The sequence below is a fragment of the Schistocerca piceifrons genome, chromosome 5 (assembly GCF_021461385.2).
Source record: "Schistocerca piceifrons isolate TAMUIC-IGC-003096 chromosome 5, iqSchPice1.1, whole genome shotgun sequence".
NCBI classification, from domain to species: domain Eukaryota; kingdom Metazoa; phylum Arthropoda; class Insecta; order Orthoptera; family Acrididae; genus Schistocerca; species Schistocerca piceifrons.
In genome coordinates this window covers 170,470,742-170,497,553 of record NC_060142.1, presented here as the reverse complement: position 1 = coordinate 170,497,553, position 26,812 = coordinate 170,470,742, and the positions used below count along the sequence as shown (strand labels likewise).

Below are 26,812 nucleotides of genomic sequence, written 5' to 3'. Positions count from 1 at the left end.
TATATATATATATATATATATATATATATATATATATATAAGAGGGAAACATTCCACGTGGGAAAAATATATCTAAAAAGAAAGATGATGAAACTTACCAAACAAAAGCGCTGGCAGGTCGACAGACACACAAACAAACACAAACATACACACAAAATTCTAGCTTTCGCAACCAATGGTTGCCTCGTCAGGAAAGAGGGAAGGAGAAGGAAAGACAAAAGGATATGGGTTTTAAGGGAGAGGGTAAGGAGTCATTCCAATCCCGGGAGCGGAAAGACTTACCTTAGGGGGAAAAAAGGACAGGTATACACTCGCACACACACACATATCCATCCACACATACACAGACACAAGCAGACATTTGTAAAGGCAAAGAGTTTGGGCAGAGATGTCAGTCGGGGCAGATGTACAGAGGCAAAGATGAAGTTGAAAGACAGGTGAGGTATGAGCGGCGGCAAATTGAAATTAGAAATTAGCGGAGATTGAGGCCTGGCGGATAGCGAGAAGAAAGGATATGCTGAAGGGCAAGTTCCCATCTCCGGAGTTCTGACAGGTTGGTGTTAGTGGGAAGTATCCAGATAACCCGGACAGTGTAACACTGTGCCAAGATGTGCTGGCCGAGCACCAAGGCATGTTTAGCCACAGGGTGATCCTCATTACCAACAAACACTGTCTGCCTGTGTCCATTCATGCGAATGGACAGTTTGTTGCTGGTCATTCCCACATAGAACGCTTCACAGTGTAGGCAGGTCAGTTGGTAAATCACGTGGGTGCTTTCACACGTGGCTCTGCCTTTGATCGTGTACACCTTCCGGGTTACAGGACTGGAATAGGTGGTGGTGGGAGGGTGCATGGGACAGGTTTTACACCGGGGGCGGTTACAGGGGTAGGAGCCAGAGGGTAGGGAAGGTGGTTTGGGGATTTCATAGGGATGAACTAAGAGGTTGCGAAGGTTAGGTGGACGGCGGAAAGACACTCTTGGTGGAGTGGGGAGGATTTCATGAAGGATGGATCTCATTTCAGGGCAGGATTTGAGGAAGTCGTATCCCTGCTGGAGAGCCACATTCAGAATCTGATCCAGTCCCGGAAAGTATCCTGTCACAAGTGGGGCACTTTTGGGGTTCTTCTGTGGAAGGTTCCGGGTTTGAGGAGATGAGGATGTGGCTCTGGTTATTTGCTTCTGTACCAGGTCGGGAGGGTAGTTACGGGATGCAAAAGCTGTTTTCAGGTTGTTGGTGTAATGGTTCAAGGATTCCGGACTGGAGCAGATTCGTTTGCCACGAAGACCTAGGCTGTAGGGAAGGGACCGTTTGATGTGGAATGGGTGGCAGCTGTCATAATGGAGGTACTGTTGCTTGTTGGTGGGTTTAATGTGGACGGACGTGTGAAGCTGGCCATTGGACAGGTGGAGGTCAACGTCAAGGAAAGTGGCATGGGATTTGGAGTAGGACCAGGTGAATCTGATGGAACCAAAGGAGTTAAGGTTGGAGAGGAAATTCTGGAGTTCTTCTTCACTGTGAGTCCAGATCACGAAAATGTCATCAATAAATCTGTACCAAACTTCGGGTTGGCAGGCCTGGGTAACCAGGAAGGCTTCCTCTAAGCGACCCATGAATAGGTTGGCATACGAGGGGGCCATCCTGGTACCCATGGCTGTTCCCTTTAATTGTTGGTATGTCTGGCCTTCAAAAGTGAAGAAGTTGTGGGTCAGGATGAAGCTGGCTAAGGTAATGAGGAAAGAGGTTTTAGGTAGGGCGGCAGGTGATCGGCGTGAAAGGAAGTGCTCCATCGCAGCGAGGCCCTGGACATGCGGAATATTTGTGTATAAGGAAGTGGCATCAATGGTTACAAGGATGGTTTCCGGGGGTAATAGACTGGGTAGGGATTCCAGGCGTTTGAGAAAGTGGTTGGTGTCTTTGATGAAGGATGGGAGACTGCATGTAATGGGTTGAAGGTGTTGATCTACGTAGGCAGAGATGCGTTCGGTGGGGGCTTGGTAACCAGCTACAATGGGACGGCCGGGATGATTGGGTTTGTGAATTTTGGGAAGAAGGTAAAAGGTAGGGGTGCGGGGTGTTGGTGGGGTCAGGAGGTTGATGGAGTCGGGTGAAAGGTTTTGTAGGGGGCCTAAGGTTCTGAGGATTCCTTGAAGCTCCGCCTGGACATCAGGAATGGGATTGCCTTGGCAAACTTTGTAAGTAGTGTTGTCTGAAAGCTGACGCAGTCCCTCAGCCACATACTCCCGACGATCAAGTACCACAGTTGTGGAACCCTTGTCCGCCGGAAGAATGACGATGGATCGGTCAGCCTTCAGATCACGGATAGCCTGGGCTTCAGCAGTGGTGATGTTGGGAGTAGGATTAAGGTTTTTTAAGAAGGATTGAGAGGCAAGGCTGGAAGTCAGAAATTCCTGGAAGGTTAGGAGAGGGTGATTTTGAGGAAGAGGAGGTGGGTCCCGCTGTGACGGAGGACGGAACTGTTCCAGGCATGGTTCAATTTGGATAGTGTCTTGGGGAGTTGGATCATTAGGAGTAGGATTAGGATCATTTTTCTTCGTGGCAAAGTGATATTTCCAGCAGAGAGTACGGGTGTAGGACAGTAAATCTTTGACGAGGGCTGTTTGGTTAAATCTGGGAGTGGGGCTGAAGGTGAGGCCTTTGGATAGGACAGAGGTTTCGGATTGGGAGAGAGGTTTGGAGGAAAGGTTAACTACTGAATTGGGGTGTTGTGGTTCCAGATTGCGTTGATTGGAATTTTGAGGTTTTGGAGGGAGTGGAGCTGGAAGTGGGAGATTGAGTAGATGGGAGAGACTGGGTTTGTGTGCAATGAGAGGAGGTTGAGGTTTGCTGGAAAGGTTGTGAAGGGTGAGTGAGTTGCCTTTCCGGAGGTGGGAAACCAGGAGATTGGATGGTTTTTTAAGGTGGAGGGTGGCATGCTGTTCTAATTTGCGGTTGGCCTGTAGGAGGATGCTCTGAACAACAGGTGTGGATGTGGGAGAGGAAAGATTGAGGATTTTTATAAAGGATAGGAGTTGATGGGCGTGTTGATTGGCTGAGTGGGTGTGTAGGTGAAGGATTAGGTGGGTGAGGGCAATGGATTGTTTGGTTTGGAACTGGTATAGGGACTGATGGAAAGAAGGGTTGCAGCCAGAGATGGGAACTTTAAGTGTGAGGCCTTTGGGGGTGATGCCAAATGTCAGACAAGCCTGAGAAAATAAAATATGGGAGTGTAATCTGGCTAGGGCGAAGGCATGTTTGCGGAGGGAATGTAAATAAAACTTAATGGGGTCGTTGTGAAGGTGTTGTGAGGGTGACATGGTACTAGAAGGTGGAAAGTGGAACACGAGGCTGAAATGAAAATGAAAATAAATATGAAAAAATATATGGGGAGAGATAAAGGTAAAATTAGAAAGCAAATGGAGATCTGGTGTGAAAAAAGGCGAAAAAGGGTTGGTTAGGGCTGGGCTATGTTGATCCTGTGGTGAACTTGTGTAGGTAGATAATGATGTGCATAAAGGTTAGGTGGTTGTGTTGCCGCCAAAACACGTTAAAGGGTGGAGAAATTCGGGAAAATTTCGAAAAAACTACGTGAGGATTAAAAGGAGTGGTTTGGTGGTGGCAGATTATGGAAATGAAGCTAACAATTGTTTGATGAAGAAATAATGACGTTAAAACCTGTGGGAGGCGGCTAAAAATGATCGGTGATGTGAGAAAAACGGAAATAGAAATAAAGCAAAAGTTATTAAAACTGCCGAAAGGGTTGTTTAATAGCTAAAAGGAACTGTTTGTGGACTGGAAACGGTGGATTTTATAGCAGCAAAGCGGGGAAAAAAAAAAAAAAAAAAAAAAAAAAAAAAAAAAAAAAAAAAAAAAAAAAAAAAAAATTTGGTTATGGTTTCGAAATGATTTACGTATTATTACGTATTATTGAGTGTATATCGACGGGATAAAATTGTATACTGGATTACGGTAAAAAAGGAGAAGGTGAATAGAAAGTGAAACTGCTGGCAAAAACAGAAGGAGGAAATAAGACGACAGAAAAGACTTCGAAATGTAACAGTGACAATAACAATAACGATAACAATAACAAACGTGATTGTTGGCTTCAAATTAATGATATGAATATAATAGAGGGAAACATTCCACGTGGGAAAAATATATCTAAAAAGAAAGATGATGAAACTTACCAAACAAAAGCGCTGGCAGGTCGACAGACACACAAACAAACACAAACATACACACAAAATTCTAGCTTTCGCAACCAATGGTTGCCTCGTCAGGAAAGAGGGAAGGAGAAGGAAAGACAAAAGGATATGGGTTTTAAGGGAGAGGGTAAGGAGTCATTCCAATCCCGGGAGCGGAAAGACTTACCTTAGGGGGAAAAAAGGACAGGTATACACTCGCACACACACACATATCCATCCACACATACACAGACACAAGCAGACATTTGTAAAGGCAAAGAGTTTGGGCAGAGATGTCAGTCGGGGCGGATGTACAGAGGCAAAGATGAAGTTGAAAGACAGGTGAGGTATGAGCGGCGGCAAATTGAAATTAGAAATTAGCGGAGATTGAGGCCTGGCGGATAGCGAGAAGAAAGGATATGCTGAAGGGCAAGTTCCCATCTCCGGAGTTCTGACAGGTTGGTGTTAGTGGGAAGTATCCAGATAACCCGGACAGTGTAACACTGTGCCAAGATGTGCTGGCCGTGCACCAAGGCATGTTTAGCCACAGGGTGATCCTCATTACCAACAAACACTGTCTGCCTGTGTCCATTCATGCGAATGGACAGTTTGTTGCTGGTCATTCCCACATAGAACGCTTCACAGTGTAGGCAGGTCAGTTGGTAAATCACGTGGGTGCTTTCACACGTGGCTCTGCCTTTGATCGTGTACACCTTCCGGGTTACAGGACTGGAATAGGTGGTGGTGGGAGGGTGCATGGGACAGGTTTTACACCGGGGGTGGTTACAGGGGTAGGAGCCAGAGGGTAGGGAAGGTGGTTTGGGGATTTCATAGGGATGAACTAAGAGGTTGCGAAGGTTGGGTGGACGGCGGAAAGACACTCTTGGTGGAGTGGGGAGGATTTCATGAAGGATGGATCTCATTTCAGGGCAGGATTTGAGGAAGTCGTATCCCTGCTGGAGAGCCACATTCAGAATCTGATCCAGTCCCGGAAAGTATCCTGTCACAAGTGGGGCACTTTTGGGGTTCTTCTGTGGAAGGTTCCGGGTTTGAGGAGATGAGGATGTGGCTCTGGTTATTTGCTTCTGTACCAGGTCGGGAGGGTAGTTACGGGATGCAAAAGCTGTTTTCAGGTTGTTGGTGTAATGGTTCAAGGATTCCGGACTGGAGCAGATTCGTTTGCCACGAAGGCCTAGGCTGTAGGGAAGGGACCGTTTGATGTGGAATGGGTGGCAGCTGTCATAATGGAGGTACTGTTGCTTGTTGGTGGGTTTAATGTGGACGGACATTAAACCCACCAACAAGCAACAGTACCTCCATTATGACAGCTGCCACCCATTCCACATCAAACGGTCCCTTCCCTACAGCCTAGGTCTTCGTGGCAAACGAATCTGCTCCAGTCCGGAATCCTTGAACCATTACACCAACAACCTGAAAACAGCTTTTGCATCCCGTAACTACCCTCCCGACCTGGTACAGAAGCAAATAACCAGAGCCACATCCTCATCTCCTCAAACCCGGAACCTTCCACAGAAGAACCCCAAAAGTGCCCCACTTGTGACAGGATACTTTCCGGGACTGGATCAGATTCTGAATGTGGCTCTCCAGCAGGGATACGACTTCCTCAAATCCTGCCCTGAAATGAGATCCATCCTTCATGAAATCCTCCCCACTCCACCAAGAGTGTCTTTCCGCCGTCCACCTAACCTTCGCAACCTCTTAGTTCATCCCTATGAAATCCCCAAACCACCTTCCCTACCCTCTGGCTCCTACCCCTGTAACCGCCCCCGGTGTAAAACCTGTCCCATGCACCCTCCCACCACCACCTATTCCAGTCCTGTAACCCGGAAGGTGTACACGATCAAAGGCAGAGCCACATGTGAAAGCACCCACGTGATTTACCAACTGACCTGCCTACACTGTGAAGCGTTCTATGTGGGAATGACCAGCAACAAACTGTCCATTCGCATGAATGGACACAGGCAGACAGTGTTTGTTGGTAATGAGGATCACCCTGTGGCTAAACATGCCTTGGTGCACGGCCAGCACATCTTGGCACAGTGTTACACTGTCCGGGTTATCTGGATACTTCCCACTAACACCAACCTGTCAGAACTCCGGAGATGGGAACTTGCCCTTCAGCATATCCTTTCTTCTCGCTATCCGCCAGGCCTCAATCTCCGCTAATTTCTAATTTCAATTTGCCGCCGCTCATACCTCACCTGTCTTTCAACTTCATCTTTGCCTCTGTACATCCGCCCCGACTGACATCTCTGCCCAAACTCTTTGCCTTTACAAATGTCTGCTTGTGTCTGTGTATGTGTGGATGGATATGTGTGTGTGTGCGAGTGTATACTTGTCCTTTTTTCCCCCTAAGGTAAGTCTTTCCGCTCCCGGGATTGGAATGACTCCTTACCCTCTCCCTTAAAACCCATATCCTTTTGTCTTTCCTTCTCCTTCCCTCTTTCCTGACGAGGCAACCATTGGTTGCGAAAGCTAGAATTTTGTGTGTATGTTTGTGTTTGTTTGTGTGTCTGTCGACCTGCCAGCGCTTTTGTTTGGTAAGTTTCATCATCTTTCTTTTTAGATATATTTTTCCCACGTGGAATGTTTCCCTCTATTATATTCATATCATTAATTTGAAGCCAACAATCACGTTTGTTGTTGTTATCGTTATTGTTATTGTCACTGTTACATTTCGAAGTCTTTTCTGTCGTCTTATTTCCTCCTTCTGTTTTTGCCAGCAGTTTCACTTTCTATTCACCTTCTCCTTTTTTACCGTAATCCAGTATACAATTTTATCCCGTCGATATACACTCAATAATACGTAATAATACGTAAATCACTTCGAAACCATAACCAAATTTTTTTTTTTTTTTCCGCTTTGCTGCTATAAAATCCACCGTTTCCAGTCCACAAACAGTTCCTTTTAGCTATTAAACAACCCTTTCGGCAGTTTTAATAACTTTTGCTTTATTTCTATTTCCGTTTTTCTCACATCACCGATCATTTTTAGCCGCCTCCCACAGGTTTTAACGTCATTATTTCTTCATCAAACAATTGTTAGCTTCATTTCCATAATCTGCCACCACCAAACCACTCCTTTTAATACATCCTCACGTAGTTTTTTCGAAATTTTCCCGAATTTCTCCACCCTTTAACGTGTTTTGGCGGCAACACAACCACCTAACCTTTATGCACATCATTATCTACCTACACAAGTTCACCACAGGATCAACATAGCCCAGCCCTAACCAACCCTTTTTCGCCTTTTTTCACACCAGATCTCCATTTGCTTCCTAATTTTACCTTTATCTCTCCCCATATATTTTTTCATATTTATTTTCATTTTCATTTCAGCCTCGTGTTCCACTTTCCACCTTCTAGTACCATGTCACCCTCACAACACCTTCACAACGACCCCATTAAGTTTTATTTACATTCCCTCCGCAAACATGCCTTCGCCCTAGCCAGATTACACTCCCATATTTTATTTTCTCAGGCTTGTCTGACATTTGGCATCACCCCCAAAGGCCTCACACTTAAAGTTCCCATCTCTGGCTGCAACCCTTCTTTCCATCAGTCCCTATACCAGTTCCAAACCAAACAATCCATTGCCCTCACCCACCTAATCCTTCACCTACACACCCACTCAGCCAATCAACACGCCCATCAACTCCTATCCTTTATAAAAATCCTCAATCTTTCCTCTCCCACATCCACACCTGTTGTTCAGAGCATCCTCCTACAGGCCAACCGCAAATTAGAACAGCATGCCACCCTCCACCTTAAAAAACTATCCAATCTCCTGGTTTCCCACCTCCGGAAAGGCAACTCACTCACCCTTCACAACCTTTCCAGCAAACCTCAACCTCCTCTCATTGCACACAAACCCAGTCTCTCCCATCTACTCAATCTCCCACTTCCAGCTCCACTCCCTCCAAAACCTCAAAATTCCAATCAACGCAATCTGGAACCACAACACCCCAATTCAGTAGTTAACCTTTCCTCCAAACCTCTCTCCCAATCCGAAACCTCTGTCCTATCCAAAGGCCTCACCTTCAGCCCCACTCCCAGATTTAACCAAACAGCCCTCGTCAAAGATTTACTGTCCTACACCCGTACTCTCTGCTGGAAATATCACTTTGCCACGAAGAAAAATGATCCTAATCCTACTCCTAATGATCCAACTCCCCAAGACACTATCCAAATTGAACCATGCCTGGAACAGTTCCGTCCTCCGTCACAGCGGGACCCACCTCCTCTTCCTCAAAATCACCCTCTCCTAACCTTCCAGGAATTTCTGACTTCCAGCCTTGCCTCTCAATCCTTCTTAAAAAACCTTAATCCTACTCCCAACATCACCACTGCTGAAGCCCAGGCTATCCGTGATCTGAAGGCTGACCGATCCATCGTCATTCTTCCGGCGGACAAGGGTTCCACAACTGTGGTACTTGATCGTCGGGAGTATGTGGCTGAGGGACTGCGTCAGCTTTCAGACAACACTACTTACAAAGTTTGCCAAGGCAATCCCATTCCTGATGTCCAGGCGGAGCTTCAAGGAATCCTCAGAACCTTAGGCCCCCTACAAAACCTTTCACCCGACTCCATCAACCTCCTGACCCCACCAACACCCCGCACCCCTACCTTTTACCTTCTTCCCAAAATTCACAAACCCAATCATCCCGGCCGTCCCATTGTAGCTGGTTACCAAGCCCCCACCGAACGCATCTCTGCCTACGTAGATCAACACCTTCAACCCATTACATGCAGTCTCCCATCCTTCATCAAAGACACCAACCACTTTCTCAAACGCCTGGAATCCCTACCCAGTCTATTACCCCCGGAAACCATCCTTGTAACCATTGATGCCACTTCCTTATACACAAATATTCCGCATGTCCAGGGCCTCGCTGCGATGGAGCACTTCCTTTCACGCCGATCACCTGCCGCCCTACCTAAAACCTCTTTCCTCATTACCTTAGCCAGCTTCATCCTGACCCACAACTTCTTCACTTTTGAAGGCCAGACATACCAACAATTAAAGGGAACAGCCATGGGTACCAGGATGGCCCCCTCGTATGCCAACCTATTCATGGGTCGCTTAGAGGAAGCCTTCCTGGTTACCCAGGCCTGCCAACCCGAAGTTTGGTACAGATTTATTGATGACATTTTCGTGATCTGGACTCACAGTGAAGAAGAACTCCAGAATTTCCTCTCCAACCTTAACTCCTTTGGTTCCATCAGATTCACCTGGTCCTACTCCAAATCCCATGCCACTTTCCTTGACGTTGACCTCCACCTGTCCAATGGCCAGCTTCACACGTCCGTCCACATTAAACCCACCAACAAGCAACAGTACCTCCATTATGACAGCTGCCACCCATTCCACATCAAACGGTCCCTTCCCTACAGCCTAGGTCTTCGTGGCAAACGAATCTGCTCCAGTCCGGAATCCTTGAACCATTACACCAACAACCTGAAAACAGCTTTTGCATCCCGTAACTACCCTCCCGACCTGGTACAGAAGCAAATAACCAGAGCCACATCCTCATCTCCTCAAACCCGGAACCTTCCACAGAAGAACCCCAAAAGTGCCCCACTTGTGACAGGATACTTTCCGGGACTGGATCAGATTCTGAATGTGGCTCTCCAGCAGGGATACGACTTCCTCAAATCCTGCCCTGAAATGAGATCCATCCTTCATGAAATCCTCCCCACTCCACCAAGAGTGTCTTTCCGCCGTCCACCTAACCTTCGCAACCTCTTAGTTCATCCCTATGAAATCCCCAAACTACCTTCCCTACCCTCTGGCTCCTACCCCTGTAACCGCCCCCGGTGTAAAACCTGTCCCATGCACCCTCCCACCACCACCTATTCCAGTCCTGTAACCCGGAAGGTGTACACGATCAAAGGCAGAGCCACGTGTGAAAGCACCCACGTGATTTACCAACTGACCTGCCTACACTGTGAAGCGTTCTATGTGGGAATGACCAGCAACAAACTGTCCATTCGCATGAATGGACACAGGCAGACAGTGTTTGTTGGTAATGAGGATCACCCTGTGGCTAAACATGCCTTGGTGCACGGCCAGCACATCTTGGCACAGTGTTACACTGTCCGGGTTATCTGGATACTTCCCACTAACACCAACCTGTCAGAACTCCGGAGATGGGAACTTGCCCTTCAGCATATCCTTTCTTCTCGCTATCCGCCAGGCCTCAATCTCCGCTAATTTCTAATTTCAATTTGCCGCCGCTCATACCTCACCTGTCTTTCAACTTCATCTTTGCCTCTGTACATCCGCCCCGACTGACATCTCTGCCCAAACTCTTTGCCTTTACAAATGTCTGCTTGTGTCTGTGTATGTGTGGATGGATATGTGTGTGTGTGCGAGTGTATACCTGTCCTTTTTTCCCCCTAAGGTAAGTCTTTCCGCTCCCGGGATTGGAATGACTCCTTACCCTCTCCCTTAAAACCCATATCCTTTTGTCTTTCCTTCTCCTTCCCTCTTTCCTGACGAGGCAACCATTGGTTGCGAAAGCTAGAATTTTGTGTGTATGTTTGTGTTTGTTTGTGTGTCTATCGACCTGCCAGCGCTTTTGTTTGGTAAGTTTCATCATCTTTCTTTTTAGATATATTTTTCCCACATGGAATGTTTCCCTCTATTATATATATATATATATATATATATATATATATATATATATATATATATATATATATATATATATATATATATATATATATATATATATATGGAGAGTGACACCCCTGACAGCAACGGCGACTCTAACCTGGCTGGGCACTGAGTCGAAATGAGCTTTTATGACAGACACAGATATGCCATTCCTTGGTGCTTCAACTCTGTGTCAGAGTTCATCAATTGTAGTGCCTGACGAGTGATGATGTTCCAGTCTCTTGGTGACCCATTACCAGATGGTTTCAATAGATGAGGAATATGGATGATATGCTGGCCCGGGCAACTGGTGCACATGTTGCCCTGACGTAACTCAATACAGATTGAGGTATGTCAGGGCAGCGTGCGCAACATGCGGGGAGTCTGTAAAATGAAAACCACTGAAGCGATTCTAATGCCTTTGCCTACAGAAGAAGTTCTGATCCCTATAAGAGTGCTGAGGTTTCAAACAAGCCAGTAGAGGGATATGAGCGCACACCCATGAGGTGACAGAGTGATCATGTGCCTGCATCGGATGTCCACTGCATTCAGTAGTGCTGAAAACAGAGAAATACATATTTCAAATGAAGACAAAAAAGGTATAACACATTTTCTTAGAGTGGAAGGTGTGTGGGGAATCGAAATTCATCAAAGAATGGTACATGTGTATGAAGAGTACTGCATGTCCATTGTAAGAGTCAAGGTGTGGCATGAGCAATTCAAGGAAGGATGGGTCTCATTGACCGATGACGCATGACCTGGAATGTCATACCACATTACCAATACCATGTCCTGCAGGTAGATGCCCTCATTACTGAAGACCAGTGAGTTACAGTGGTAGCCATTCCATTGCTCCAGAGATGGAACTGAGAGTGGAATTGAAATGGGTATGCAGTGCTCTTTGCACACTTGTGCCATTCATCAATGAATTTTCATACCTCACACTTCTGCTGTAAGGAAACACACTACACTCCTTTGCTCTTTTTTTAAAGCCCCAATTTCTCTGTTTTCAGCACTATTGAATGCAGTGGATAGTCAACGCATACAAATGTTCACTTGGTCGCCATGTGGGTGTGCACCCGTGTCACTCTAGTGGCAAGTTTGGGGCCTCAGCACTCTTATGTGGACCACACCACCTTCTGCAGCCAGAGGCATTACAATCCATTCAGCAGCTTTCACTCCTCCAGCTCATTTATTTTTGAATGTACCTTATACACGGGAAAAAGGAACAAAGTCTGTCTTCAAGTGTTTTTCCAGATGGTAAATGATATTGTTGAAAGATAACATGGAGACCTGTGATGACAGGATGTAACACATCAGAAATGGAATGGTTGCTGTCCAAACTATTAACTATACAAAGTGAGGTGATTGTGTTGCGTACCCAATGGACCCACACCGTCTCATCGGTTACTGGGCTAGTATGACAATGACGATGTTGTTGTGTCACTACTGTCAGAGTACCTCTCTCCTCTGCTGCACTAAGGGAAGCCCCACAACGATCACTGTGTTGATAGTCTGTGGTGCTCCAGGCTTCATTGCATCACCTTTGTGAACACTTTTCTTGCTGCAAACTAGCCCATTTCCTGACTCAAAATATGTGACTTGGCTGTATGGATGAGTGAACATGTGGTCTGTTCTTTCAGGGGCTAGTTGTGTGGGGCTGATCAGATCCTGCACGGTGTTGAGCATGCCCTTCCTGAACTCGTCAATTCCATATTTGTATGACAGTCGTGGGATCCCAACCAGTGTAGACTTTATACTGAATATGTGGTTGAGTTAGCCCATCTTCTAACTATAATCTATCATAGATCCCTCGAACAAAACGTGTCCAGTTCTTGGAAAAAAGCACAGGTCACATCTACAAGAAGGGTAGTAGAAGTGATCCACAAAACTTCCGTCGTATATCCTTGATGTTAATTTGTTGTAGAATCTTACAACATATTCTGAGCTCAAATATAATGAGGTCTTTTGAACAGAATGACCTCTTCAATGCCAACTGCCATGGATTCTGAAAATATCGATCATGTTAAATTCAACTCGCTCTTTTCTCACACGATATACTGAAAGCTTTGTATCAAGGCAATCAGTTAGATGCAGTATTTCTTGATTTCTGAAAAGCATTTGACTCAGTAACACACCTACACTAATTGTCAAAAGCATGATCATATGGGGTACCAAGTGAAATTTGTGACTGGATTGGGGCCTTTTTGGTAGGAAGGACGCGGTGTGTTATCTTGGATGGAGAGTCATCATCAGATTTATAAGTAAATTCAAGTTTACCCAATGGAAATGTGTTGGGACCCTTTCCATTCATGTTGTATATCAATGACCTTGTAAACAATATTAATAGTAACCTCAGACGTTTTGCAGATGATGCAGTTATCTACGATGAAATATTGTCTGAAAGAAATTTCATACATATTCAGTCAGATCTTGATAAGATTTCAAAGTGGTGCAAAGATTGGCAACTTGCTTTAAATGTTCAGAAATGTAAAACTGTGCCTTTCATAAAATGAAAAAAAAAAATGTAGCGTCCTATGACTATAATATCAGTGAGTAACTATTGGAATCGTCCGCCCCCGGTAGCTGAGTGGTCAGCGCAACAGAATGTCAATCCTAAGGGATTCAATTCCCGGCTGGATCGGAGATTTTCTCCTCTCAGGGACTGGGTGCTGTGTTGTGCTAATCATCATCATTTCATCCCCATTGATGCGCAAGTTGATGAAGTGGCGTCAAATCGAAAGACTTGCACCTGGCAAATGGTCTACCCGACAGGACGCCCTAGTCACACGACATTTACATTTTACTATTGAATGGAAGGATCACACAGGCGCAGTTGTGGGTAAAGTATGTGGAAGACTTTGGTTTATTGGTAGAATACTGGGGAAGTGCAATTAATCTACAAAGGAGATTACTTACAAATCACTTGGGCGACAAGCTCTAGAATACTGCTCAAGTGTGTGGGGCCTGTACCACAGGGATATTGAACGTACCATACTTACTCGAATCTAAGCCGCACTCAAATAAAGCTGCACCTGAAAAATGAGACTCGAAATAAAGGAAAAAAATTTTCCCAAATCTAAGCCGCACCTGAAATTTGAGACTCAAATTTCAAGGGAAAAGTTATAGACTGCACCTCCAAATCGAAACAAAATTGGTCCATTGTAACATGAGAGACTATTTAGGTCAAATGGATGAAAATACAGATACAGTAGTTTGGTTCGAGTCTTACACTTAGCAGTTAAGGTAGCTATTGCTATGCGTCAGGCACTCCGTTTGTAATTATACAGGAACCCTTCCTTTTTCACGTGCTTCGTCTGGTTTCAATCGATTGCTTATTTTGCTTTGATCCAATAAGTGCTGTTCTCTTTGTTATAGGTGTTAACGTCACTCTAAGCTGAAAATGCATTACCGGTATGGTATTGTACTGTGTCATGCATTGTTTGTCGCATGCTGATAATGAGTGTTTATGACCTGTCGCCACTCCAGACATGGCTTACTTTTGTGCACACTACTGCCGCTTACAATAAAAAAAGAGAGGAATTGTCTCATTAGCGAAACAATGGGAAGAGACTGTTATTTGTTGTTACTTACACTGCTGCTTTCTTTGATAATGATCAACAAGAACCAAATAATAGACTGCATATGATAGGAGATGTTCTGAATGAGAGTTTAGCGAAAATTTTTCTCCATTTGAGAATCTTTGCAGACGCCTCTTTAATGCATTACATTCTGCACAGAAATTAGAGCCATCTTAGACTTAAGAATCTGGTCAGTTGCTGTGCTTCATTTCTGACTGTCTCACTATTCAGCATAAGAATAAACAGTTTCGTAGTTTATTAGGCAGACAGGATTTAAACGAGATAGCGGCTAACACAAAAAAATACATGGCATAATGTTTACATTCGTATTATTCTTATGGTGAAGAGAATACTGCATGTGATTCACGATTCATAAAAGTTCCTATTAGCAACCATCTCTTGTCACAGGTAGGAAAAATTCAGAATGTAGAGTTGGCCATATAGACATACATCCCAAACAAGTCTTGCCAGTCAGATTTTCGTAGTAGATTTTTAGTGATGACTTCAAATGCACAGTGTGTTGTTGTTGTCTTCAGTCCGTAGACTGGTTTGATGCAGCTCTCCATGCTTTTCTATCCTGTGCAATGCAGAGTAGCAACACTTATAAACCAGTGAAAATAATTTAGAAATTAAATGCTGAAATTTAAAACAAAATTTTATTAGGTTCGAAATACATCTTATACGAAATGTTTCTGAATCACTATCACTCGATTCTTTGTTGCTTATTTCTTCATACAGAGCATCATCTTCCGTACCATCTAGTGCATTGGATATCAAACGTTTTTTAAATGCTTGTTGCACAATCTGATTTGAAACACACTTCCATGCATCATAAATCCATTGGCACACTTGAGCGTTTTAAAGGTCCTGTTGGTGTCAGTTGTCTGTTGCTTTTTGAAAGCCAGTCTGTGTACATGCGGTTAAGATTGTCCTTAAATGGTTTATTCAAACAGACGTCAAGTGGTTGCAGAATTGACATCATCCCACCTCGAATTACTAGTCCGTTTTGCTTTCCTCTAATTTTTGTTTTACTGCAGGTGTTGTATGGCCTGCATACGTATCTAATACCAACAGACTGCGTAAACCAACCATTGTGCCATGACGACGACTCCACGCACGCCTAATCCGTTCCAGCACCACGTCCTTCGGAAACCACCCAGTTTCGTTTGCTCGTACAATTACAGTTTTTGGAAACACTTCCGATTTTGGTAAAGTCTTTCACTTGAAAACTATGAATGGGGGTAATTTATGTCCAAATGCTGTGCAAGGAACCTTGATGGACATCCGCTGTTTTTCACCCGATGTAAGAACACTTATGTCTTTCTTTCCTTTGGCGTCAACCATATAATTTGACAGCATGTCAGAATATACGGGAGTTTGGTCAGCATTTCCTATCTGACCAGAAAGGTATTATTGCTTTTCTGTGCGCCGCCTAATTATGAGGCGCTGAAATTCCACAAGTTTTTCTTCATAATTTTTTGGCAGCTTCTGTGCAACTGAAGTTTGCCTCTGAAGTGACAAAGCTCAGCGCTTCATAAACAGAACAACCCATCTGCGACTAGCCTTAATATTTTCGGTTTTTTGCTCTCTAGCAATTTCATGTGCCTTAATTTTTTAAATTTCTGCGTTCACAGACAGGAATTTCTGACACTGTTCTGTAACAAATTCATTTAAAATCACTTCTAGTGCACGATATCGGCCACACTTTGGATCATTAAATGCTTTCCTGCTACTTGAACATTCAAATAATTTGTCTCTCTGCAGTCGCCATCACCTGACGTTGCTCTCATCAATCCCGTATCACGGACCTGCAGCACGATTAGAACTTTGTTCCGCAAAATAAATAACTCGCCTCCTGAATTTGGCACTATAATGAAAGCGCTTCATTATGGTTCACTAACACCAACAAGCACTTTACAAAATTCCACGAAGCAACAGGTGCTCCTACGTGAAATCTTATTGAGCCCCAGCGTATCATCTCGTGCAACAATCCTAAAGCCTTTTGCATTGTTGGTATTTTTGTGTAAAGAAATTTATTTTTGTGTAAAGAAATTTATTTTTGTTGCTATGAATATTTGAAAGGCTGCTACATTTGAAGATGGACAATAGGGAATTTCTATTTACTTTGTTGGATAATGTATGAAAATGCAGTGGTCGACACTAAGGGCGGAGAAAAAAGCTCATCTTCAACTTTTTTTTTTTAAATTTTTTTACTTATGCAGAGGTTTTGGCGCCAGTATTTATCTTTGTGCATGCAAAGCATGCCTGTGTAGTGGTTACATGTATTCGAGGGCAGAAGTTAGTTGTGGCGGCACCTACCAACATTTTTCAGAACTTTCGCTTACTTTGCACTCGATTCTACGCCACAGGCTGTTTTCTGATACGGTATACAGAGGACAGCCCAGATGGTCAAAGGTTTGTCTGATCCAGAGACACTGAAGAAACTGAACTGGAAGACTCTCGAAGATGTTGTTGTTGTTGTTGTTGTTGTGGTCTTCAGTCCTGAGACTGGTTTGATGCAGCTCTCCATGCTACTCTATACTCTGCAAGCTTCTTCATCTCCCAGTGCTTACTGCAACCTACATCCTTCTGAATCTGCTTAGCGTATTCATCTCTTGGTCTCCCTCTATGATTTTTACCCTCCACGCTGCCCTCCAATGCTAAATTTGATATCCCCTGATGCCTCAAAACATGTCCTACCAACCGATCCCTTCTTCTGGTCAAGTTGTGCCACAAACTCCTCTTCTCCCCAATTCTATTCAATATCTCCTCATTAATTATGTGATCTACCCATCTAATCTTCAGCATTCTTCTGTAGCACCACATTTCGAAAGCTTCTATTCTCTAGTCTTAAACTATTCCGAGAAAGTCTGTTAACAATGTTTCAAGAACTGGTTGTAAATGATAACTCTAGGAGTATACTACAACCCCCTAAGAATCGCTTACATAGGGAGCATGAGGATAAGATTAGAATAATTACTGCCTGCACAAAGGCACTCATTCTATCATTCTTCTCATGTTCTGTATGTGAATGGAATAGGATGAAATCCTAATAAATAGTACAATAGAATGTTCCCTCTGCCATGCACATCATGGTGGTTTGCAGAGTGTAGACGTACATGTATATGTAGATGCAAGCAGAACTATTGTAGAATGGTAAACCATATTCTTGAAAAGTCACAATCCTGTTGCTGTCAAATTCTGACACACACTTGTTGACATTTCTTCTTCTTACATCTGATCTAACACTATCTTCTCACAAACAAACCACACTCAAATGCAAATTCTGAATGAAAACTTCGTGCAGAATCAATCATTATGCAATGAGTGTGTGTGTGTTACCCCTGCCTACTCTGTGTGGTTTAACTGGTAAATTGTTTTCATATCCTAGGATGTACATTTCATGCCATTTTGTTGTTTGTATCATGCTGCCTTCATGATGTTGCAATTTTAATGGCAAACATTGTAGCATTTCCATTTGTTCTCTCGTTCTGTTAACAGTTTATAGCTCTGAAGTGTGAAATTAATCCTGCAACAGCTTTCACAATGTGTTAGTGCTTTCTTTTGAGGCAAATATTTTCTTTATGTTACATCTGTTTCAGTGTATCTGGGTAAAAGACTTGGTGATAATCTCTGAAGCCATTCATCAGTTATCTTGCTCAAGTATAGTAAATTACCCAGCTGGCACTGGAGCAATGTATCACTTATTTCTTTTGTTACTAGGATAAATCTCTTGTGTACAATATTCCATCCCTGTGTTAGATAAACTGTGTATTGTTTTCATCCCTCTGTCTTGCAATTCAAACATCAATAACTTTAATTACTTATTTCCTGGTACCATTAATGTGGTAACAGATTAATGCTCATGTGTAGAAGATGGATGTACAGTGATAACTGCTCAGCTTTGTGATGACTGCCAGCTAATGGATAAGCTGGTGAAAAGTTGAAAAGCACTTACTGGGAAGTCAAACTTCCTGTTTCATAGCAAAAAATAGCTTTCAAAAGTTTAGAAGTTAATGTCTGCAAAGGAATATTTTCTTCCAACAGGTAGAGGGTAATATGAACTTTGACACCTTGAAAAGATTTCAACTCCAATTTCAAGTAATTAGAGTGTTTACTGTAAAAGAAGTGTTAAAAATATACTGCTTTTCGTTGATAACTCAATGGTGGCCAGTCTTATGCTGCATAGGAAAAAGGAATGACAAAATTGTTAAGGCTTTCGTGGCCACTTGTTGACAAACTGCCTATTGGCTTCAGTCTCGGGTTCTTCGGCCGACGTTCATCTAATGATTTTTCTGACGTTTCGCCAGCACGAGTGGCTGGCATTGTCAAAGCTTCACCCTCCATTGCCGGTGGTGAACTGGAGCCGAGCTCGCGGCTGCAGGCTATATGTACCTGGCGCGCCAACGTCCGAGGGCTTCTCCGCGGTCATTTCCGGTGCGGTTCTCCTCTTGCTACCTGCGACGGTCGTTCGCTGCAGTACACGAACAGCTGGAAGGCGTGGCCATGGGTAGTCGTCTCAGTCCAGTGGTGGCCAACTTCTTCATGGGACAATTCGAAGCACAGGCACTGGACTCGGCGACTTGCAAACCTAAGGTGTGGTACAGGTACGTCGATGATACTTTCGTGGTGTGGAGCCATGGTGAAGAACAGCTCGGTGACTTCCTAAGATATTTGAACAGCCTCCATGCCAACATAACATTTACCATGGAAGTAGAAAAGGACAAGAAACTGCCATTTCTAGATGTGCTGGTCACAAGGGACGGCGAAAACCTGGGACACAGCATGTATCGAAAACCGACACACACGGACCGATACCTGCACAAACTGTCAAACCACCACCCGAGCCAGAAAAGAGGCATGATTAATACGCTCGTCACGAGAGCAGGACGAATATGTGAGCCGCAACACCTCAAACGAGAAATGCAACACCTGGAAACTGTCCTGAGGAGCAATGGGTACTCCAAAAATTATATTAGAAGTGTAACAGAGCCAAACACTCGGCGAAGTAAGGAAACAGAAAAAGAAATGTCGGGTACGGCCTTTCTGCCATACATTCCCAGAGTGACGGACAGAATCGGCCGTATATTGCGCAAACATGGCGTAAAGACGATTTTCAAACCGACAAGGAAGATCAAAGAGTGTCTTAGATCGGCGAAGGAGAAAAGAGACCCACTTGCAATGTCGGGAATATACCGTATACCACGCACATGCGAAAAAGTTTATGTCGGAATGACTGGACGATCCATCAACACCAGGATTAACGAGCATAAGCGACATTGTAGGTTGGGGCAGGTGGAGAAATCGGCCGTGGCAGAGCACGCACTCAATGAGACCGACCACGTAATAAAATTTGCCGACACGGAAGTTCTGGCTGTAGAGAAGCACTATCACACGCGCTTGTTCAGTGAAGATGTAGAAATACAAAAACACGCGAACAGTTTGAACAAGAAAGAGGAAAGCCTTAAGGTCAACGGATCCTGGCTTCCTGTACTGCAGCGAACGACCGTCGCAGGTAGCAAGTGGAGAACCGCACCGGAAATGACCGCGGAGAAGCCCTCGGACGTTGGCGCGCCAGGTACATATAGTCTACGGCCGCGAGCTCGGCTCCAGTTCACCACCGGCAATGGAGGGTGAAGCTTTGACAATGCCAGCCACTCGTGCTGGCGAAACGTCAGAAAAATCATTAGATGAACGTCGGCCGAAGAACCTGAGACAGAAGCCAATAGGCAGTTTGTCAAAAAGGAATGAAATCTACCTGCATGTAAGAAGTTTGGTTAAGACTCTTCCACCCAATATTGACTCACCACAATTGATCAATTGTTACCAGGACTGATACCAATAAGCCTGACAGTCATGAACACTGCATATTTAAGCCTAAAATTCATCATCTTTATATCCTCTTCAGGGGTGAAATGTCATTGGAACCGACACCAATCCGATCAGTGGCCCCTAAAATGTTGGATTTGATATTTGTGTTGTGAAATGTTATTAAATGCAATCAACTATACATACTTACTTAAGGTGGTGATAATATCATTCATTCTACTACTCAGCTATGTTTGATTCTATTATAAAGTGAAAGGGAAATGGTTTAGCTGTTACCAATTCTGGATTATTTAAAACTTTTGCAACATATCAATGTGAATACTGCATTATAAATTTCACAAAAAAGTTTATTTACTTGAAGGCACGAGAAAAATGAAATCAAGTGCTAAGATTATAAGTGTGCCATTAAATGGTAAAGCAGGAAAGACACTACTGTGCATTAGCTTTCCACACAATACCACATAATTCAAATTATAAAAATACTTTCAGTGGTGTGAAAAGAAAGAATGTACTAAATATAACTATGTTGTGACACTGCTTGCATATTTTTGTAAAAAGTAAATGTTAACCTTTATAAAATCATTTAATCAAAACCATTCAAACACAGTAAAAGATTCAACTGACAATGCACAAACAGGAAGCAATACGTTAGACAAAGATAGAGAATACTCTATGTTCCTCTTCAATTTTCCACTGCTGCAACATTTAGAAAACAGTGCACAATCATTTTGATGACTAATAATATGAAACTCAATTAGAATCTTAATGCAGCAGTTTCGTTATAATGTAATAATAAGTGAATATGTTCTTATAAAAGATTATAAATAAGGAATACTGCAGCAATACTACAGCCACTGGCTAAAGTTGATCATAATTAAAAAAAAAAGCAGGTTACTGTTACATAAAAACTGTTTATCAACATTTTAACATTACAACAAGAAAATATGTTGTTCATTCTGACAGTACATAGAAAATGAATATTTGATAATAAATAAATAAAGGAAATAGCTCTCAGGACACAGTTATCTTTACAGACAAGCACTAACATTCCTCAAAAATTTACTGCTACTTATTCAACATATCCATATCAAAACTAAACACCACTTAGAAAACAGAATAACATTTAAATTAAAAAGTTCATGAATCATTTTAAAAATTTCCTGTTTTTACAGACAAGACATTTTGTACTATCATTAAATGAAGGAACCTATCATGATAGTAAAGTCAACAATCAAGCCATGTTCTTGAGCTTCATAATTTATTGAAAGAATTATGTTCCTTTTCTTCCACCTATAATCAGATAATGCAAGACATCTCAGAATAATTGTTTTCAACACAGAGTACCTCTTAATATTTTTACATGTAATAATGGAGCTCAGATAGATGACTGACATTGAGCTACCAATGGAATGTCACAATACAAAGATTTTACCTTTATTTTGTCCTCTCAAAAGTATCTTAAACAAGCATGTAAACATTTTTTAAACTGTAGTATGTATTATGCCAAACTGCTTATTTATAGAAACTATTGATAATGAACTACGAAACATGAGTGTGTTTGAAATTGCACAATTCTCCTGATACAATAACAACAGGGCTCATTTTTGATCAAACACAGTAATATTTTCCTCCTTATGGGCCACATCTGATGTTCACTCAGTATGGCAAACAACAACATCCCCCATCAAATATGCTACTAACATTACCTGCACACACACCAATAGCACTGTCCTCTGGATTTCTTCTGTTGCAATCTTTTCTTAGCTGATTAAAGATGACCTGCATCTCTTTCACCTCATAAATATATTTTAATTTTTCCATACAAACAGGTTATAGTTTACTGCACATACTGCTACACTCGTTCTGCTTATGAAACTACATTTTTTAGTTATACCTTCACATGACTCCAAAATTAATTTTGTTTGTTTTCATATATACCAAATATAAAAGTAAGCTGGTACTGAAGCAATATTAAACCTGTACTGTAACAACAGACTATTCATAACAAAAATAAAAGTACACACAAAAATCACATGGTATTTGGTTGTGGTTCTAAGACAATAGTAAAACATTATTTACATTAAAAAATAGAAAACTGGTAGCATTACATGTGGCTTTCTTTGGATTATAACTAGAGTAATCATGGATTCTAAGCTTCCATCTACATAAACAAACTTGCTTTGATAAGAATTTTCATTATTTTGTCTGTTACAGTTTGTGGCAATAAAACAGCCAGGGAGTAAATAACAGACAATGTTTATATTTTCTTATATCTCACGTGTAACTGCAAAACAGGTAAACACGGCTTTAAAAAATTTATACTATTCACCAACATGAATAATTTCATTTACCCCTTGAACATTACCATATTAGCATTAGAAAGGAGATAAAAATGTTGTAAAAATAGATGCAACTTTAGAAAAATGTATTGTTTCTGAGATACTTCACCTGTCTTGTTGTTCAAGTTTTAGAAACAAAATTTCGCAGACAGAAGATATCAAAGGTGTATTTTACAAATAACTTTCTTCCTCCAATTAACAAGTCGTACATTGTCAACAGCAACAGCTCTGACATAACACATTTTTATTACATAAATATATCTTATTTACTGAGTACCATAAAGTTACTCTGTATACAAATATACTTTCATGGAATATATATACAAAGGGGATAAATTTACAATGTACAATTTTTACATTTGTATTTGATGGCATATTCTCAAAAATGACGATGTAACACTGCTTGCAAGTTCCATGAACTTAATAGAGTGGACAAAATGTGATCACAGATAATTATGAATGAATACCTTCATGAGATATTGTGGAATGCTGGCTTAATCAATATGCAGTCTTCCTTCACCAAACAACCACAAACAGATCCGGTCTACTACGAATGACAGCACAAAATCTGCAATCAATACCTGAACCAGAATTACCCGAAACTGAAAATAAGAAAAGTCACAGGTTAGTGAGCACACTGGATCTGTGTATTTTGATAATCACTAAGCTAAAAGGTCTAATTTTTGCATGCATGAGTATGTGGCTGACTACATTGCACTGCTATTGCAGCTCAACTGAAGTGAGGGGTTGCATAGTGTGGAGTGAGCAATGGGAGAAAGGAGACAGTGGGAGACAGGGGGGGGGTTAAGGATTGGGAAGAAAGGTGGTTGGCAGTGGGATAATGATGAGGCCCAACTGAGCTCACTCTGGTGCCAGTAGGTGGACTTGTGTGTGACACACACTGATGTGGACGATGGGTTCTGGGGTGGGGCGAGTGTGTGTGTGTGTGTGTGTGTGTGTGTGTGTGTGTGTGTGTGTGTGTGTGTGATAGAGAGAGAGAGAGAGAGAGAGAGAGAGAGAGAGAGAGAGAGAGAGAGAGTGGACGAATAGGGAGATTGCAGAGAGGAAGGTGTGAGTATAGACTGAGTGATAGTGCATGCGGAGGTGGGGTGGGGGGACATGGGTGGAGTTAGGTGTGGGGCAGGGGCTACTAAAATCAAAGAATTTTTTTATTCAGTACAATTTCCATTTACAAAGTTCAGAAAGGCTGCCATCCCTTTAATTCTATAAAGTCTCACCCAACATTCTGGTTACTCGTGGAAGGCATATCAGCAGTGACAAGGGATCCATTGCTTAGTATGCTAAAGAGCTTATCACAGACTTACTCCACAAGCAGACCACCTGTGCCACAGCCATGCATGGTAGCTTGACAATCTATCTTGCAATGTGGACAGATGGGCAACTGCAGTCAACATATGAGATTGACAGATGTCAGTGAGGTGTAGATCCTGGAGCTACCTGCTAGGAATGCAGTCAAAACCAAAAAGGCATGTCTGACTCAAGTTGGTCAGTGGGTAAATGCAGCTAGAGCATCAATTTCCACCAATGACCAAACTGCTGAAACAGCAGAAACTTATTAACTCGGTAATACGATTATTAAGATTGTCAACGTGCTATAGTCATATAACATACAAAACCGCTATAGGACTGAGAATTTTAAGTTATATCACATGCAGTGCATATCCACAAATACCACACCATGGATAATTATTTATAGTTAATACAGGGTGTATACGAGGACAAGGAAAAAAAATTCTCGGATTTTTCCCGGATTTCCCGCTTAAAAATACACTTTCTCCTGGATGAAAACACACTTTTTCCGTTGTATTAAGTAACAGTATATATTCCCTCGAAACCGTAAAATTTATCAATCCTTTGAATGGTTGTGTTTTTATACACAGGCATAGAATTATAGAAAACAAAACTCGGGGAAGAAAACCCCTTTTGGAAAGATTTTTGATGTGCAGCAACATGTACGCTGCATATTTTTGTATTACGAAAGCATAAATTCGAATTCCACCAATTTCCGAACCATTGTAATCGAGATTGCGATGCGCTTTTGTAACCAAGTCATAGCTCATGTAACGTGATCCCGCCACCCGATGACAGCGGATATTCAGACCACAGGACACGTGATGTCATCAGCTAATAGTAACATCACTGTTAAGTAGCACGGATACACAAACTGGAAAGGTAATGTTTTTAATTAATATACGTTGTGTTGCTACAAGCAAAAGCAAAGCTTTCACACATAATATTGGTCTCTGAGGTAATAAGCTGCAAGAGAAGTTAAGCTTTCACATGTAATGTTGATCTTTTTTGCGCGTGTTACACTTTAAGATTATCACAAAAATGTGCCAGTAAAATTTTTAGCCGAGCCCAGCGACTTGTCCTCAAAGTTTTCCACAAATAAATTAGCTACCGCAGAAGAGAGAGAGCTTCCCGTAGCACTACATCAATTTGCTCATGATAATGACATGAATGTCTGGGCAAAAAATATTTATAAATGGCTCGTCATCAAACACTCTGTGATTTAAGAAGTTCATCGTACATTGTCGCACATAGTTCAACTTGCGTAAAAGGAAATTTACTTTGAAAGTAACGCTTTTCAAATCACCATTTGCAATACTTTCCCGCGACCTGTTAGAAGTAGGTTCGTTTCAGTAGTTGTCAGAGACCGCCAGATGACAGGCGCCGCCGCGCTTTGGCAGCTACTATGACGCAGTAAGCCCGTATGTTCACACGAGTAAAACATTAATGTCATAAAAGAAAAAAGACGTAAGAGGATACTCCAAGAGCATTGGAATTTCGTGAATTGTACTAAAATGGCACATTTAAAGTGCATACTTAAAGAGCACATTCGTAGGTCCAGATTCGCAATGAAGTAGACCTCGACCTGATATTAAGCTTTCCAGCGTGGATTCCGGGATGTTAATCTTCTTGGAGTACCAGTACTGTATCAACTCATTTTTGATTCTATATTGTGGCATAATGCCATACGTGGTAGAAGATGAAAATGTGCACTTGAAATGCAGCGAGCTGTTGAAATTAGCCAAGAGTGTGGAACTAAACACTTTGTTTCAACTGTGTAAAAGATTGATAAAAACCAAATTTCTTTAGGAAACCGACAAAAATAACTTCATTGCTCTACAAAGCGATTAATGCACGACTGTCAGAAAAGTGGAAATAAAAATAAAATCTGAAACTAATACATATATTAGCCTTCCGTGATTATGTGAATGTCTTAATTCACTTGACAACTCCCAGCCACAGAAATCCGTTTTGTTTTCATTTGACGTGAGAGCAGTAAAAAGAGGAAACAGCAAACTTACTAAAGTGTAAACACGGGTCACGTGGAGACTAAAAACTTTCCCACTACAACTCACACTGCTCTGCGCATCAGCCCTGGATCTACGGTAATTCCGAACCGGGGCAATACTGCGATAATAGCGCCCCCCCCCCCTCCCGCCCCAGACCCCTCACTCGAGCGTTTCAGATAGACGTCAAAAATTTTATAAAATTGAATTTTCAAAAATATGTTCAATTTGTATGCAGATCTATCTGAAGAGTCTGATACATAAAACATATATGTTCGAGGAAATGTAAGAAATATTGTTTGGTCTTAAGTGTACCAGAGTGCAGTGCCACCCCTCTCCACACAGCATTTTTCTATCACACGTCATTGTATTTCGCTCCGTGAAATTGTAAAGTGTATATTTTGTACTGGCCGGCCGCTGTGGTCTAGCGGTTCTAGGTGCTCAGTCCGGAACCGCGCGACTGCTAAGGTTGCAGGTTCGAATCCTACCCCGGGCATGGATGTGTGTGATGTCCTTAGGTTAGTTAGGTTTAAGTAGTTCTAAGTTCTAGGGGACTGATGACCACCGATGTTAAGTCCCATAGTGCTCAGAGCCATTTAAAAAAAAAAAAAACACCTCGCAATTAATACTGGATGGGATTATTTGTAATCGGGAGAACAAGAATTCTTCAGAAAATTTGCACTCTGTATCGCCTGTTAGCTAATAACTTTCTGTTTTGGGTGACATAAAATTAAATATAGGATACATAAAACCAGTAAAGAGAAGAGACAAACGAGACAGTACACATTTCTTCAATCCTTAGCTCCTAGCATAATTTTTCTCTAATATGCTACAGCTTTACATGGCGCGCTTTCCTTTCTGCGAAAGAATCTATTACCTCATCA

The 26,812-nt window shown here is 42.4% G+C and overlaps 1 protein-coding gene across 1 annotated transcript in view; it reads right to left on the bottom strand.

Moving 5' to 3' along the window:
* Window positions 1–21,163: 21,163 nt before the first annotated feature.
* LOC124798138 (endoplasmic reticulum transmembrane helix translocase) overlaps window positions 21,164–26,812 on the bottom strand; it is a 189,982-nt gene continuing 184,333 nt past the window's right edge. Inside the window, exon 22 of the mRNA XM_047261412.1 lies at window positions 21,164–23,213. Within this exon, the coding sequence (XP_047117368.1) occupies window positions 23,106–23,213 (108 nt within the window). The 3' untranslated portion in view covers window positions 21,164–23,105. The remainder of the gene's footprint in view (window positions 23,214–26,812) is intronic.